A 17,470-nucleotide genomic window follows, 5' to 3' on the forward strand; every position below is an offset into this window, starting at 1 on the left:
TTCAAAACACGTCAGGAATCCAGTCGCCTCTCGCCACCTCCTCTGCCAACACCCCAGCCCCAGCCACCATCCTCTCTTGTTTGGATTATAGAAGCAGCCTCTGCCGGGCTCCCTGTTTTCCCTCTTGCCATGCTCCATCCTTTAGTCTATTCTCAACACAGCCGCCTGAGCGACTGTGTTAAAATGTAAGTCAGATCATGCCACCCTCTGCTCAAAATCCCCCAGTGGCCCCTGTGACCTTAGCTCCTACTGCTGTCCCAGCTATCTCTGCAGTGAGCACGTGACCAGCCAACCTAGTCCCTCCAGCACTCGGCGTGCCACCGTCTCAGCCTCTTGCACACTCTTGCCTCTTCCTAGGAGACGCTTTCCCCAGAGAGCTTCATGCGGGGCTTGCTCACACACCACTTTCAAGTCTTTGGTCAAATGGTGCCTTCCCAGTGAGGCCTACCCCGATCATCCTATGTAAACTGCAACCCGACCCTCGGCGCTCTCCATTCCCCTTTATTTTCATTCGTAGCACATCTCATCTTCTAATAAACTGTACAATTTTCTTATAAAATGTGTTTATCCTCTCTCTCCTATGACTAGAATGTAAGCAGTGATTTTTGTCTGCTTCACTTGTTGCTAGAATGGTGCCTGGTAAAGAGCAGACGCTCGATAGATACCTGTTGACTGAATGTGCAAAACAGGCAGCCTGAGCCCCAGCGCCATCTTGGCAGTAACTAGCTGGGCGACCTCTTCTCTGGTCACAGTGGGGCAGGTGTCCTTTCTCCCTTCTAAGGCTGACACTTCACTTGAACCTGGCTCCCTGACCCACCTCAGTCCCCCAGGGGTCATTATCTCCTCTTCCCTGTGTCGTTAACTTCTTGATCTACTGGATCTCTTCCATCAGTATTTACATATGCTGAAGCCTCTCCTGTTTTAAGAAAACCATTTTTAATCCCAGTCCCGTCCCTGGCCCCCAGCCAACTCTTCTTCCTCCTTCCCGGCCAATCTTCTTGGAAGAGTTTGCTACACTCACTTTCTCCACTTCTTCACCTCCCATCACTCCCTCCTCAATCCCCTATAATCCTGCCTATGCCTCTGCTACCCCCAAACTGCCCCCAACAAAGTCCCAGCGGCCTCCTTGCTGCTAATCCAATTCACAAGGCTTTGGCGGGCGCCTGCAGCCCTTGCGCCCCTCACCCTCCCTGCTCCTGCGGACACATTCTCTCCCTGCCTCCCTGGCTGTTCCATCTCGGCCATCTAGTCTTCCAGCCAACCCTTAAATGCTGGGTTATTCATGCTTCCACCTGGGCCCACTCATCTTTTCGCCCCACCCGTTCTTTCTGGGAGATGTTATCCACTCCCCAACTATATTCACCACCTGTGAAGATACCTCAAGAAATTTGTTATTTTTATGTGAAATGTCTCACGTTTTAAAATATTGTACAGAGATCAAACAAAACACGTCTACAGGCAGATGCAGCCAGCGGGCTGCCAGTTTGCAACCCCTGGTGTCTGTGCATGCTTGCTGTGCGTACACACACGCACGCTCCGTAGTGGTGTGGCTGCGGATGGGAGGCATTTGGGGAGCAGGTGTTGTAAGTGGGTGCCGGGCTATGTAGTAGTAGTAATGATAGCAGCAGCTCGCTTTTTTTGAGCACTTTTATCGAGAATTAAGTGTTTAACTTGTGCGTCTATTAAACCTCATACAACATTCTAAGAGAAGTATTATAATCCCCATTTTGCTGCTGAGAAAACAGATGCACAGAGAGGTGAGGACACCAGCACTCAGTCATATATTTCATCAGAAGATGGGGAACAATCTATGTGTCTGAGCAGAACAGAAGCATGAATGGACGCCAACCCGTGTGGCCTTTATTCTGGGAGTCTGGGCTGGACGACTCCCAGTTCTTCACTCCCTCCAATAACAGAGCTGAGCTTCGTCCTGTGACCTTACAGTCCCTCCCACTAGAGCAGGCAGGGTATGCTTCCCTGCTGCCCGACTTCTGTGAGGCCTGGCCCTGAGACTTGCTTCAACCAGTGGAAATTGGTGGATGTGACGTGAGCAGTGGCTTTAAATGGTCTTGCTGTTTGGTTTGTCCACTCACACTCCTGCTAGTTTGCCATGAGAAGAGCTTGTCCCAGATGACCGCTGCCCCTTCAGCCTAGGTCTCTGCTTGCTGGCACATGAAACAGATCTGGAGCCACCCAATCCCCTGGCCCAGGCCACCCTCAGACCTGCACCTGAGGCAACCCACAGCCCCACGAGCAAGAAAAAGTTGCTATGAGCCCCTGAGATTTGGGAGGCTTGTTACACAGAATTCCTGTTGCAGAGACTTGACTCTACACATGACTCGTATCTGAGTATGGGTGTATGTGCCTGGGAGCTGTGTGCACAGATGCTTGTACAGTCAAAGATGCCACTGTGCCCTCCTCTGATCCAGGTCCAGGCTGGGATTTGGAGATGAATCAGCATGGTCTCTGCCTTCCTTCAAGAATCTCTTTCTGTCCCACAGGGGAGATACGCCATGTTCACAAATGTCTGCATCATAAGGTAGGCCATCTAAGAGTGAGGCAGGGGCGAGGTAGAAGGGGAGGGAGAGCTGACCTCTAGGCGGTGAACATTTGAGGTAGAAGGCACATTTAAACGCGGTTTGAGGATGAGCAGGATTTGAACAAACGGAGAAGGGAGGGGGTGCTCCAGGGAGTGGACCTCTGTGAGCAAAAGCAAGGTGGGAAAGCCCTGCCATCTGCATGGGACAGAAAACAAGTCCATGTGGCCGGAGGGCAGGAGGGGACACAAAGGAAATCACTGGGAATGATCAAATTGACATCAAACCAGAAGGGCCTTGGATGGCAAAGGGAAGAGTGGACCTCCCTCCACGAGTGACTGTTGAAGGGCTGGAAGTGGGGACTGGCATCGTCACATCTGCGCACAGACAGATGGCTGTGGCCGCAGAGTGGAAGGTGGACTGGAGGACCCGCGAGAAGCAGAGAAGATCAGCAAGAAGGAGGCTATGAAGATCCAAGGAGAGGAGAGGAGAGTGAGGGAGTCGAGAGCAGCCTGGCTGGATGGGGCTGCTCTCGACTCCCTCAGGGAGTAGAGGCGAGCCATGCTAGGCTGCGGTGGCACCAGACCCATGGCCCCCACATCTCAGGGACCAGCCCAAACCTGCAGGGAACACCCAGGGGTCTGCTTTTCTCCTTCCTCCTCCCAGAGGGTTGTGACTTTGCCTGCCGGCTGAGGGATGGAACAGGGTAAGGACTCAGGCTGGCCTCCTGGGGACAGGGCTGACAGATGCCCCCTCAGTACAACATGGTCAGGGCCAGCATGTCCCACGGCAGAGCCTGGACATCAGTGGAGGGGCTGAGGGGCGCAGGGAGGCGGAGACTTTCTGGAAAAGAGGCTGGTGCTTCCTCTGGTCACCACCTCACCAGATACGCTACTCCCCTCCTTCTACCCGCCAAGGCCCAGGCCACAGGCTACACTGAGCTCTGAGATTCAGGGCTGCTGCTCAAGCTTCTACTTCCAGACGTCCTTCATCCCCCGAGGGCTCCTGTCCACATCACACACCAGCAGTGGTGGTGCCGGTGGTACATGTGCAAGGGACGGAAGTAAAAGCAGGAGCTACGAACACCAACTCATTATCCCGTGCCCAGTGCCTGTGAACACTTTATGTTCATCAACCCTAACAGCCCGAGAACCTGAAAGGACAGAATCACCATCTTCATCACACAAGCGGAAGAACGTGGAGGCCAGAGAGTAACTCAGCCAGGGCCACCCAGTGAGTCGGCTGGACCAGCTGCACTAGACACAGAGCAGCGGTGTCTGTGACCAGCCCCAGGGGAAGGACCGGGGTGCTCCCTTGTGCAGCATGCCCACCGCCACCCCCTCACTGCCTCCCCAGGCCTGACTGCTCCCTGTCTGAAGTGTTCTATGCTCACAGGGAGAATCGAGGACCACAGTGGGGCTGGGGCTGCCAGGGGAGGAGGGACGTGGGAGTGGGGGGTGAGGAGAAAGATCCAGCACCTCCCCGGGCACCTGCCACTGGCCTCCTGGAGGGAAGCAGTTCTGCTGAGCCGAGCATCTCAGTCTCCTCTCGCATTCTGGCCAGATGCGTGCTCCCTGGTGAAAGACAAGGCTCCAGATGCAGAGCCAGGCAGTGTCCAAGGAAACGTCTGTCCTTACACACCACCCCTAGCAGCCCAGTCCTGAGGTCCTTTCCCGGCCAGGACCCTGCTGCAGTGGAAGGGGGAGGCCCCTGCCCGGTTCTGCTAGTGAAATTGTTCCTATCTTCTACCCAAGTCTGGAGACCCTGGCACTCCCTGCTAGAACCCAGGGAGACAACCCAGGGAAACAAGAAAGCAACACGTTCTCCTGTGCATTGTTATTAACCCCATTTTACAGAATGGGAAACTGAGGCTCAGAGACGTTATCACTTTTGCCCAATTACACGGCTCCTAACTGCCAGAGCCACTTGTGACTCTGGGCTTGGAAAAACTCCCTCTGCTATCTTGCACTCTGTTCTTTATGAAGGAAAAAGTTTAAAAAGAAAGCAATGAAGGTAAGTTTATCAGGATCCAGTCCAGAAAATAGAGCCCAAGCCAGGGAGTTCAACAGAGGAAAATACAGGAAACAATGGTGTTGGATGAGCTGAAAAGCCACATGGGGACTGTGAAGCAACACAGAGATGGGCAATAGTAAGAAGCCGCTGGCTAGAGGGACAAAGGGAAGAGCTGGTGTTCCGAGTCCAGAGGCCAGAGCCATCGGGAGGAGTGGGTACCATGGAGGAGACACAGCCACTGCGGAGATGCAGAGAGATGGGAGGAATACCCTGGCTTCTCCCTTGATCCCGCCCTCCCCTCTCCCACTGGTGCATCCCAATGGTCAGACCTAACAGGAAGCCAGTTTCAAGGGAGCCTGGGAAATGTAGTTTGCAGGGGTTACACCTCTCAAATACAGAGCAGAGCAGGGGAAGGGCAGGAAGTGTATCCGAGTTCAAATAGGCAAATGTCCAGGATGCTAAGCACAGACTGATCTCATCCTCTTGCAAGGTGAACTGTAATGAGTGAGGGGACACTGACAAGCTGCCAGCCAGATGGGGGAGGGGCCTGGGAAGTGGCCTGTGTCAGGCCTCCACCCACTGTCAGGGGATGGCACAATTGCTCTAGGAGGGACTTTTGTCTTTGCCAGTACCAAGGTCCTTTGTAGTGCATGTCCCTTTAAAAGATGCCTGAAGACAGAGCCGCTGCATTCTGGGGCTTCTGAGAGTGACACCTCAGGGTGGACTGGGAATGCCCGTTTCCAGGGGTCTTCAGGGATGAATAAATTGATGGGTAGCCCTGGGCCTCGGGGCCACCCTCTACCCTGGGGCGTGGCTGTCCTGCCCTGCCGCACCCTTGCTAGGCGTCCCCTGGCCCCTGGCCCAGTGCATGGGCCTGTCTGTGTGTAGATGTGTGTGCTCACAAGCCCAGCTCCGCTGCCCTGAACCAGGGTGGGCGGCATTACACGAGGGCCCTGCCTGGCCCCAGCAGCAGCCAGGTGCAGAGACCAATGCAAGTCAACTTAAAGCCAACCAGAGGGAGGACTCAGTTTCCCCAGGTGCAGGCCCCTTCCCCACGGCCCTCAGCAGAGCTGACCCTCCTGCAGAGCCCTCTGCCGGACACAGGCCAGACACCAGGGAAATGCCAGCCACAGACAGCCCACAAGTGCTCGTGAGCCCTCAGAGCAGCAGGGCCGCCTCCATCAGGGCCGGCAGGGGAGGGCGGCAGGCGGTATTTTCCCACAGCTTGGCGGGCCCCAAAGCAAGGAAGCTGGCCTCTTCCCTTTCCTTTTGCTAACAGCAGCAGGTTTGGGGCCTTAGTCCTTGGACCCTCTTTTCTTCCTCCTTCTCCTGCCACAAACAGGTCCTGTGTGGGGTCAGCTCTGAGCCTCCAGCTTTGGGCATGGCCAGGACCTACATCCAAGTTTCTCTGAATGAGATGGTGGGGAGAATTTTAAGTTTCTGGGAAGGAGGCCCTACAGCAACCAGTGAAGCGAGAAGGGAAGTAGCCTCAGGGTCCATGGTCCTTCCCTCCTGCGCATGCCCCATGGCCGGGGCTGCAGGCATGCCAGTGCTGGGCAGACCTCTGCGCACAGCTTGCCTCAGGCAGATGGGAGTGTAGGCACTGCTACAAGTCCGGATGGAGTCCCCACAGCCAGGGGATGGCTCTGGCCTGGCTGGGCCTGGTGTGGGTTGGGGATGGGAAGAGATTTGATCTTCCAGGCACTTCTAGGCCCACATAGGGTAAGGAGTCAGCTTCTTTGGGAGGGAGGGGTCACCCCTGGTCCCCCTGCTGCCCGCCCCTTTTTGGTCTCAATTACAGGCACTTGCAGGGTGACTAGACTCACAAGGTCAAAGGCAAGTTGAGTCAACCATTTGCCATGGCGTGGAGGCCTCAGCCCCATTCCAGCCCAGGCTGTGGTGGAGGGAGCATTCCCTACCCCACCTCTTGCCTCAAACCTGCCACCTGGACTCCTGTGTCAGACCCCAGGGGTGGGAGAAGATGTGTGTGACGCAGTGGCCTGGGCCTTGATGCCCAAAGGCATCCCATTGGAACTACTCTCTGCTGCCAACCTTGGGCCTGCTCTGAGAGGGTCCCTCCAAGCCCTATTGGCCACGCAGCTCTGCTGAGAGGCTGTGTGAAGATCATACCCCTCGGAAAGCAAAATGGAAGCAAAATCACAACTCCCTTCTGCAATCCATCACAGGGCTCTACAGAGGTAACTGAACACAGTGTCACACTTCTCTTCCAGGTTCTCCCTTCTGAACCGTGAATGACGCCAGCAAGACTGTCCCCAGCCCTAGATGGCTTTGGGCTCTCCAGTCTGTGGCCCAGGCCAGAAGGCAGGGCCTCTCATTCCTTTATTTATCCTTCAACTATTTACCGAGGGCCTACCATGTGCTAAGCACGTATTTATTGAGTGTTCAAAAGAAACAGAGATCCCTGCCCTCAAGGTGCTTATGTTCTAGTAAGAGGATAAACAAACAAACAATACACATAATCAATCAGTGAATCACATAATATGATTGGAAGTGATAAATGCTATGGAAAAACCATCTAGTAGGATAAAGGGGATCAGGAAAGCCAAGGGTGCAGGGTGCAGGATTAAAGGTAGACCTCATGGGAGGGAGACATGGGAACAAAGACTGGAATAAAGGGCAGGATCAGCCATATGGATACTGGGGAAGGGCATTCCTGGCAGAGGGAACAGGCAGTGCAAAGGCTCCAAAGCCGAGCCTGCCTGATATTCTAGGAGCCCAGTGTGGCTGGGAACAGCGTGTGAGACGGAGCGGGTCAGAGCAACAGGGTCCAGACCACGCAGAGCCATCTGAATCCACTGGATGCCTTTGGCTTTTCCTCTGAGTAAACTGAGGACACTTTGGAGAGTTTTGAGCAGAGGAGAGATCAGACTTAAGTTCCAAAAGGATTATTCCAGCTGTCCTGTTGAAAACAGGTGAGTGGAGCAGGGCAGAAGCAGGTAGACCTCACAGGAGGCCACAGCGTTAACCCAGGGAGAGACGACAGTGGCTGGGTGGCAGCATGGAGGTCGGGAGAAGTGGACAGACTCTGACTGTTCTTGGAATTCATGGATGGATTGGAGGAGGTGCCAAGAGAAGGAGGAGTCAAGAATGACTTCAAAGCTTTGGGCTGAGCAACAAGAAGAATGGAACTTCTGTTTCCAGCCATGGCTCAGGCCCAGGGTGGAATCTGTTTCAGGAGAAGGTCAGGAGTTAGAGTCGCTCAGTGGGCATCTAAGTGGAGATGTTGAGTAGGCCGCTGGAGACGGAGCTCGACTCCACACTCTCTCTTTGTGGAGACTCAAGCAATCACTAAAACAAGAGGAAAGTCCCGCTGGCAGCTGGCGGGAGAAAAGGGGGACTCCAGAGCTGAGGCAGGGATGGCTGGAGGGAGCTTCAAGAGAGCTGGGGATCAGAAAACTAGAGACATACAGATGTTACCAGCCAGTGTGAACGGAGACCTGTTTAGTCCCCAACCTGAAGATGTCCCATCAGGTACTCTGAGCCCCAGCTGATCTAGAATGGCCAAAAAAAGTCCCCCTCAGGGCATTCCCTGCTGCACAAAACTAGGAAAGTACTATCTAGAACTCAGCAAGAGAGTTCTTGCTGCCCTCAGTGCTGTACCAGGCACACACAGCCATTCTACCCTCACAAAACCCTACGCCAGGGGTGTCCTTAGCCCTGGTTCACAGAGGGACTTGCCCGATGCCACGGAGTCGGTACAAAGTGCTGGGGTCAATGCCGGGTCTCTGGCCAAGTCCAGGGCTCTTCCCACGTGCCAAGGCTCCCCTGAGAGCAGCACCTGACCCTGGCGTGGGCCCGGGGGACTCTCTGCTCCTTGACCGTTGAAGATGCCGCTCCAGATCACCTCTCTAGTGTCAGTGAGCTCCTTCAATATCAGTACCATCCTCAAGGTTGCCACAAGGAGGTGAAGAGCTAACGAGGTTCCACACAGAAAGTATTGGCTCCGTGCCTGGCACGGAGGAAACGCTCAGTCAGTAACAGCTGGCCCTGGGGCAGTAAAAGCAGTCACTTCTTTAAGAGATTAAAGAAAAAGCTGTAAAAAGAAACGAGTTCATAGGAATAAGGGGGAACAGCCCACCCACCGTGCTTGTCCCACTTATTCCACTTAACATTCAGGCTGCAGGCAGATTTGTTCCTTCTCTGGATTATTTCTTTAGGATCAGTTCCCTGCGGTAGGATTACTGGGCCAGGAGGTCGGCGCCCTTTTGCGGAGCTTAATAATCATTGCCATATTGCCTCCCAGAAAAGACTGTCCCCATTTACTTTCTACTCAATGCTAGTGATTAAGTTCATATTTTTTCTTACCATCAACTTCCCTTTTTTCTTTACTAATTTAGTGGGAACAGCATAATTAATTTACATTCCTTTGAAAGCCAAGTTAGAATATTTTTCTAAATGCTTGCCTTTTCTTTTTAGTGTTTTCTTTTAAAATTTGCTTGAGTTTGAACTGTCTATGCATAGTCTTTGCCCATTTATCATTGGGTCTTTAATTGGCAAATTTTAACTATCACCTACACTGTGCAAGGTGCACGGGAACACCTGATTGCACAAACTTTTGAAATGCCACGGCAATGAACATCTTTGTTATCACATTGAATTCAAATTTTTCCCCAGTCTGACTGCCTACTCAATATTTTCATTTTTATTGTTATAATATGTTAAGTTTTAAAAGCGAATACAGTCAGATTTTTATCAGGTTTTCCCATGTAACCTTTTGCATCAGAGGTTTTTAAGCTTAGAAAGTTACCACCCCGTGATCTAATCAATACTTAATTCTATTTAATTCTATTATTTCACTTTTTTCATTTTAAGTCTTTAATCCAGAAACACTAGATTAAAGAATATTCTAGTGCCGGCCCTGTGGCTTAGCGGTAAAGTGCGCGCGCTCCACTGCTGGCGGCCCGGGTTCAGATCCCAGGCACGCGCTGACGCACCGCTTCTCCGGCCATGCTTAGGTCACGTCCCACATACAGCAACTAGAAGGATGTGCAACTATGACATACAACTATCTACTGGGGCTTTCGGGGAATAAATAAATAAATAAATAAAATTATAAAAACAAAAAAAGAAGGAAGTACTTGGAAAGCATGTGTTTAGGAAAAAAAAAAAAAAAGAATATTCTACCAAACACTTATGTAGAATGTAATATGCAAACCAAAAACTCCCCCCAAACAAACAAAAACCCCACTTCAAATAGATATGGAAACGGCCACTTGAACAAATTAAGCTTTACTGGAGGAGTCCTCAGAGACTTTAACATGCTCATGAATCTTGTGGATCTCAAGGTTTGGGAGGACTGGCATGATTAGTATAAAACATTTCTCAAACTTTGTGACGATGGAACCCTTTATTCACAAAGCACCTCTTGAAGCCAGTGTTCCATTGCCATACTTTGGAAAATGTTGCTTTAACCCAACTTCAAATCAAAAAATCAAAACCAAACTATAAGCTCCATGAGAATGAGGACTTTTGTCTGTTTCATTCCCTGCTCTATTCCTGTGGATGCTCAGTAAATATTAGTTGAGTAAACAAATGCATGCATGTACAAATGCATGCACAAATAAATAAAACAAACCATGTCTAGTGTACACCACTGAGATACATGCATTCCAAGATACGGGGAGGGGCAGGGACTCTGTGTGGTTCACTGCTGCATCTCTAGGACCTAGAACATGCCTGGGCATGGTAGGCATTCAACAAATACTGGAACAGATCAATGAATCAAGGAATGAGTCACTTGCACAACCCAGTTCCTGACTTTAGTCCCTAATACCCTTTCTTTCACGGAAGGGAAAGAGTATCTCAACTGAGTAAGAGTACAGACCCTTGGTCACGACCCCAGGCAGTTCAGAAGGCAGATCCAGGTGCCAGCAGCTGGGCTCAGAGCCCCAGAGCCCCAGAAATGCCCCTTTGGAGGTGTGAGGGCCCTCGTGAAGTTCACAGAAGGGTTTTCATGCCAGCACTGGAAACCCAGCTACATCCATCCTGGCAGTGGCAGGCATCCCACCGTAGGCAGGTTGAGGACCAGACTTCTTTGGCACTGTCCAGACTAGCTGAGTGAGACTCCAAATCTCTCCCTTAAGGACAGCCTGGAGTTGGGCCAGAGCCTGCCAGGGGTGCTGTCCTCTGAGTGGCCCTGTGGGCAGAGACTTGCAGCCTAAGACACTGAGTGACCTGAGCCTTTGGGGGCAGGAGAGGTCTCTTAGGATCATAAATGGCTCTCCATCTGGATGAGCACACCTGCCATGTTCATGCCATCCTGAAACCCATGTCCTGGTCCTTCCTCCTTACCCTCCACCCATCCCTCAGCAGGACTAGCATAAAACTTGCAAGAGCAACCTTTGCTATACAGGAACCTAAATTAGTGTAAGGTCCTTAAGTCAAGATCTCCTACAGGTCTGTAGCTTGGATGTATGGGGGAAACGGTTAGCTGTTAGGAACAGACTGTCTTAACAGCTGAGGTGACACTGGCCCTCATCCAGCTATGCCCAGCACCTAGAGCAGAAAAGTACCATGAGTTTTCAAGAAAGAGACCCCAAAGCCTGGCCCAGGTGCATTGGTGACATTTCCAAATATTACCTCTGGGTAATATTTCCTTTCAGAGTGCCCAGCGCAGCCCCAGAGTCCCACGTCACCACAAGTGCAAGTCCCGCCAGCAGTTTAGGGAAGACTGACCCCCTAAACCAACCCCTGTGTTTGAGGATTGAGCAGCTCCCACGGCAAAGAAGAGAGGAAACAATAAGCTTTATAAAGAACCATATTTATTTTCATTTACAGCATCAAATACCATAAATAAAGCTAAACATTGTCTGCTGTGTGCAAAATACAGGGTTCCGTGTGGCACTGTAAATGACTATCAAAGGTCACAAACATGCATTACAATGATGAGATGGGGGAGGCTAGCTAAGGAGGAGGCTGGGAGGGGAGAAGGACATTCTTTGGTTGACATTCTATAAAGGGAGGGAGACTCTGCAAGAGAAGATAAGACAAAAGCAATGACTTCATACTGGCTAGGCTCTGCACCAATGCGGCGAGCAATGCAGCATGCAGGACTGTGCAGACAGGCTGAGAGGTCAGCATGGCTCTGGGCCTCATGCAGGACAGACACCCCCTGCAGCCTGAAACCGTGAGGCCTGGCCCACAACGGCTCCACCATACTTGGTGTGCTGTTTCTCTTTAAAACGAATGGGACTCCGAATGTCCTACCGCTCCATGTAAGGAGTCAGTGAGAAAATGTGTTTTGAGCAGAGCCGTGGGGGCACTGAAACTGGCTGCTCCAGGCCTGGGGCTGAAGTGAGTCATTTCCCAAAGCCATCCCTGGCCTGTAAGGACGATTGCTCTAGTTGAAGCTTCTGCATCATCTGGGGCTTTACGAGCGAGAGAGATAAGAAGAGCCACAGCAAAATCCTTGGATCTAAAGTACAGGTTGCAGTAGAGAAAGGATTTGCTAGGAAAATTGTGATTCTGTGTTCAAAATACAGAGGATGGATCAAGCTTGTGATGAGGCCAGGCAGTACTTTTTTAAAATCCCTCCAAAAAGAGTCACCTATGGTTTTGATCAATAACACCAATAACCTTTATGTTGGAACCAATTTAAGAAGATGCTTCTATGCGTGTGCTTTTTGAGAGGTTGCTAGACAAAGGAGTTCTTTTCAGAGGTGACAGAGCCCTCTCTATGGTGCTATCTCACAGTCAGGGTTAACCCTCCCAGGAAGGTAAGTGGCTTCGTAAGTGCAACCGGAAAAGCATGCGCGCAGGCCGCACAGGGAACAGAGGGGAGGCGGGGCATGCACCTGTGTGGACTGGGCTGCCGGCTCAGAGGTCAATGGAATCAGGAACGGCTTTCAAGCTGGACACCACCCCACGTTGTTAACCGACCATGCTACCAAATGAGTCTATTAGTATGCAAGACACTCGCAGTTAGCATACCAGTACCGAAAGCGGGTTAGGGCTTAGTACCACTCTCTGAAAATTGGCAAGAAAACCAGTCACCTCAGAGCAGAAGTGTGTCAGCCAAGAAGTGGGTGTAGCACTGGAAGGCTGAAATGAACTGACGGCCACAGTGTAAGGTTGGAGAGAGAGAGACAGAAAAGAGAATTTAGTTTGGGGAAAAAAGGAAACTGACAACACGAGAAGGCACGGGAGTTGAAAATAAGGCAACCATTAAAAAACAAGAGAAACTCCCCCTGAACAAGTCACTGACGTGTAGGACAGATGAACCTTTCTGGTAGTGACCAGCTACTCATCCACGAGAGGGGACACATGTGGTTTGCATACCCCAATGCTCCCCTGTTCTCCACTCCGAGTGTACGTGCCCTCAGGACCCCCCCCCCCAATACCCTCTGCCCCAATTTGCTCTAGTGTCTCATATTCACTCTTGAATCTGCTGTGGAGGCTGAAAGGCGTCCGCTCCCGGGTCCACCCTTGGAGCTGCCCACCAGAAAGGTTCAAAGTCTCAGAACATACAAACATCTCAGGCTTCTGACAGGCACACCCTGTCTCCTCAGAGTAATTCAAACCAGTCTCCTCATAGCCGTAAGTGACATTCTCAGAGCCTAACTCTGGCTTTGCACAGCATTCCACAAAGCGTCTCAGTCCACCCTCAGCTGATGAGAATAACAATGACACGGCTGTGCGTGTGTTCACAGCATGACCTCAAGAATTTACTTTCGGAACCAAACATAAAATGAATCAAGGGCTCCTCCCACCACGCTGAACATTAAAATCCCAGCAAAAATTTGGAAAAACACAATGCAAGTCATCAGACTGAGAGCAGTTCCAACAAGGACAGAGGCACTCATTCCCATGGACCTGGCCACAGCCATGCCCCTGTTTGACCCAAGGACTTCAGGGAAGCATTTGTAGAAATGTCCACCCTATAAAAACTTGTCATCTCAAAGCCCTCAAGAGTTCTGGCTCCTAACCCACACCAGGCTCCCTCCTTCCTTACTCCGGAGGAGATCTCTAGTGTAACAAGTGCGTGGAGCTGTTTCCAGCCCGGCAACTGTAGATACACTGAGCACGGTATCTCTGGCAGCCTCTCTGCTGTTCAACCAGACCCAGCAGCTGTGCACACCCAGGCGGCAGAGTGCAGTGGGGAGAGCTGAGGCCTCCTCCAGATGCCCAGAGTGAAGAAGTCAAGTTTTTGCCAATGCCTCTTTTTGTCCTTAATAGGGCATTTTTCTTTTGCATCAGTCAATAAACAGCTTCCACTCCCAGCCTCCCCTGCCAATCAAGACACAGGGGAGCTTCCCCCTGGAGGTCAGACACATTCCTTTGCTAGGACAGCGTGAAAATAAATGGTTTCTGACTGTTTTGACCAAATATGCATGGCAGCCGAGTGGCTAAGCAGCAGACCCAGTGAGGTCTGCAAGCAGTGCTCACTGGGCAGGCTTTGCTTCCCAGAAACAACACCCTGAGGTGCTAACAAACGCTCTCCGTCCCAAAGGACGTGATGTGAGAGGGCAGAGCCCTCCCTCAGTCTGATCATTACGGACCCGAGTGGCCTTGGCTCAGACTGCATCTGGGCCGGGGACCTGATAGGGAGCCCCAGGGGTCATAGCTCCCAGTCTATGCCACCAGCTGACATAGCTCCTCTTCAGCATTGCATCAGCTTGACAGAGCTCTGCACGGTCAGGGGCCGACGGGCTCTCACTGCAGTGCTCATCAGTGAAAGGGAAAATGCACTTTTGTAGCAATCTGCTTGAAACCTTGTGGATCTGTGTCATTTAACTGTGATTTGGTATAGGGGAAAAAACCTTTAAGCTACTATTTTACATCAAAACGAGAGCAAAATGGTCTCTTCTGTCTAGGAGGAAAGAGAACAGCCAACTACACACTGCCATATGCTTTTGTAGGTTTAATTCTATTTTGTCCTTCTAAAATGACTATGCTTTCACCTTGCAAAAAATTGCCTCCTGTTGACAAGTGGCATCCAGGGACATAAATTGAAAGGCACTGGTCAGGAGATGGCACACTCACTTTGGTTTATATAAAAGCCCAAATCACTACCGTTGCAGGTAGTGACTCTTGCAGCCGACTGCCACGTGGAAGGGGTCTGTAAGACCAGTTATAAACCTCAAACCCGTTTAGAAAAATTGACGCTTATAGAAAAAAATGTTTTCTTTTGGCTTATTAAAAGTTAAAAATTGAAATGTAAACCTAGAAATATGGCTCGCTTTGGTATAAAAGTACAAAGCTATAAAAAAAATCCTTCATGTGGTGCTGGCCCCAGCACCGGGAGCAAAGGTTCACCCTGACAGGCCAGGCGCAGGAGGCCACCGTGGAACTCTTTGGCTTTGAGCTAATCGGTTCAAGACCGCTAGGCTTCCCGGCCAGCGCCTCAGCTACCTGGGAACACCCCGCCATCTACCCTGGAAATGTTAAGGCACTCTGGGGGGCCGGCGCGTCAGTGGAGCTTGACCGGGAGGCATCTGAGCACCGAGTTGCGGATGCTCTCGAGGGTCTCCTCGGACTCCCGGAACATGGAAGCCAGGACCTCGGAGAACACCCAGAGGAGGGGCAGCCCGAGGCTCAGGAGCTCGTAGGTGTAGCAGTAGTTGTAAGCATTGTCCCTGATATGCAGGCCGACGGCGCGCAGGAGTCCCTGAATCCAGTTAAGCAGGCTCCGGGGAAGGCGAAGCAGGCCCCACGACAGCCTGAGAGGCCAGCTTAGCGCCTTCCTAAAGAAGGAATTGGGGATACCTGGGGGGCTGCCTGCGGGCGTGCCGATGGCTGCGGCTGCGCAAGAGCTTTCCATGGGAGTGTCTCGCCGAGGGGCTTCTTGCTCTTTCCACGTCCCCTCCTCCTGAGAAAGAGATGAAAGCGAGCGCATTTAGTCCACGACGCTCACAGAGGACTCCGCCAACAAAGCAGACGGAGAGGCCAATAAAAATTGAACTTGGCAGACCCTGCGTTTTGCAACTAGCGTCCAACTAGCAGCAATTCAGCCCCAGGCACTGCTGAAGGGACCCGGATATGGGCACGCCTTTTCTTGGGGGGCAAATTGACCATAGGGTTCAGGAGCCCTCAAAACACACAGGTCCGGGGGCGGCCGGTGGCCTAGCGGTTAAGTACGCGCGCTCCGCTTTGGCAGCCCTGTGGTTCACCGCCCAGATCCAGGGCGTGGACCTACGCACTGCTTATCAAGCCATGCTGTGGCAGGCGCCCCACATAAAATAGAGGAAGATGGGCACTGGATGTTAGCCCAGGGCCCATCTTCCTCAGCAAAAAGAGGAGGATTGGCAACAGATGTTAGCTCAGGCTAATCTTCCTCACAAAAAACATAAAAAAACACACGTGTCCTTTGACTCAGCAATCCGATTTCTAATAATATATCCTAATAATTTGAAATATGGATAAAGACGCATACAAAGACATTCACTGTAAAAGTATTAAACAATATGAACGTCCAATAATATGTGACTCAAATCAATTATCGACCATCTTTTACAGGCATCAAAAATTATGCTCCAAAAGAATTTTATGTCATGGGAAATTGTTCTTGATACACTGTTAGTGAAAAAAGAAGGATATAAAACTGTAGTGATATGATTCCAACTAGGTTAAAATATACTCAGAGGAAAATGTCTGGAAGGAAATGTTACAAAATTTTAATTATGGTTTTCTCAGGATAGAGCGATGATGGGTAATTTAACTCTCCTTCTTTAAATATTTTCATATATTTACCCATTTTTCTATGTCAAGCCTGTATTAGTTACATAATCAGAAAAAAGCCATTACGTTGCAGGTCTGTGCTGGTGGTGGGTCATTGATCAAGGCGAAGAGAGGTATTTGCTAAGAGCTGCCAGAGGGGGGCGCTATCACAAGCCATCCATAAACTCAGCAAGCCAGACACTTTGCTGACATCAAAGAGCCTGGGGAAAGGACTTGGAACCCGCAGAGGGTTGGCCCTACCTGTGACATCCTTGCAAATAGAGCCCTATAGTCTCGTGGGCCCCAAGCACAGGGGAGCCACGTGGCATGGGACAGGGAAAGCTCTCTGGGCTTCTGGCATCTAGAATGGGACAAACCCAGAGGCTGGCTGAACAGATTGAGGCAAAGGGATCCTCCACATAAGGAAGTAGAGACTATCTTCTTCACGTGTGGGTCTCAATCCCTCCAGGGCCAGAAATGTTGGCCTAACTTGGAGAAACCCCTGAAAACCATCTCCTCTCTAGAGGCCTTCCCTGTGTCACCAGCACTTTCGAGACAAAACCTACCTCTCTTTGTTGCTTCAACTCTGCCCGTCTCTTCCGTTGCTGATTATTGGTTTTACAGTGAATGAAATGAGGCTTGCAGAAAAACTTGCCTGTAAAAATAAATACACACACATACACATCCGCACACAGGTTTTTCTCTTGTAAGCTGGAGCCACAGCAGACATGAGCCAAGTGCTCACCACTGTCTAGGTCAGAGAATGTCAATAAGGGAAACAAGCCTAGGACAGCTCAAACTTGGGAAATGGTTCCTGTCACCTGCCTTAAAGAAGTGACACGGAGATGAGGCAGCAGGACCCTCTGCAGCTTCAGAGGCAGGCTGCAGCAATGGGGCACTCCTGGGGTGGACTGAAACCCCCAGATAATCCCCAAACCAAACTGAGGCCAAGTCTCTCCCCAATGCCTGTTGCCAGGCAGTGAAATGACCAGCTCTGAATAGCAACACTGTTTCTGGTTCCTCGTCCTTTCTGGGACCCCTGGGGGTGGGAAAGGCTCAGAACAGATGGCAGCAGTGATCCGGAGGAAAAGACCCAGGCAAGGTACACACTGGGCCACTGGCCACTGCCCAGGACCATTGGGCGCCTTCCAGAAAAGCCTTCTTTGCTCTTTGTTACAACAGTAACAACAGTGACGGGAAGAATGATAACAATAGGAAAATCTTATGTAGGGCCCGCACTATAT

General features: G+C 51.1%; 1 protein-coding gene across 10 annotated transcripts in view; it reads right to left on the reverse strand.

Annotated features, from left to right (window-relative positions):
• Positions 1 to 17,470, reverse strand: part of MICAL2 (microtubule associated monooxygenase, calponin and LIM domain containing 2) — a 223,622-nt gene that overhangs the window by 71,096 nt on the left and 135,056 nt on the right. For all 10 annotated transcript variants that reach the window (XM_087433207.1, XM_087433205.1, XM_087433201.1 and 7 more), the window contains 2 exons: positions 16,793 to 16,881; positions 15,276 to 15,378 (listed from right to left, as the gene is read on the reverse strand). In XM_087433207.1, the coding sequence (XP_087289333.1) occupies positions 15,276 to 15,378; positions 16,793 to 16,881 (192 nt within the window). The remainder of the gene's footprint in view (positions 1 to 15,275; positions 15,379 to 16,792; positions 16,882 to 17,470) is intronic.

This window comes from Ceratotherium simum, chromosome 7 (genome assembly GCF_057802395.1).
Source record: "Ceratotherium simum simum isolate JZ-2026a chromosome 7, ASM5780239v1, whole genome shotgun sequence".
Taxonomy (NCBI): Eukaryota; Metazoa; Chordata; class Mammalia; order Perissodactyla; family Rhinocerotidae; genus Ceratotherium; species Ceratotherium simum.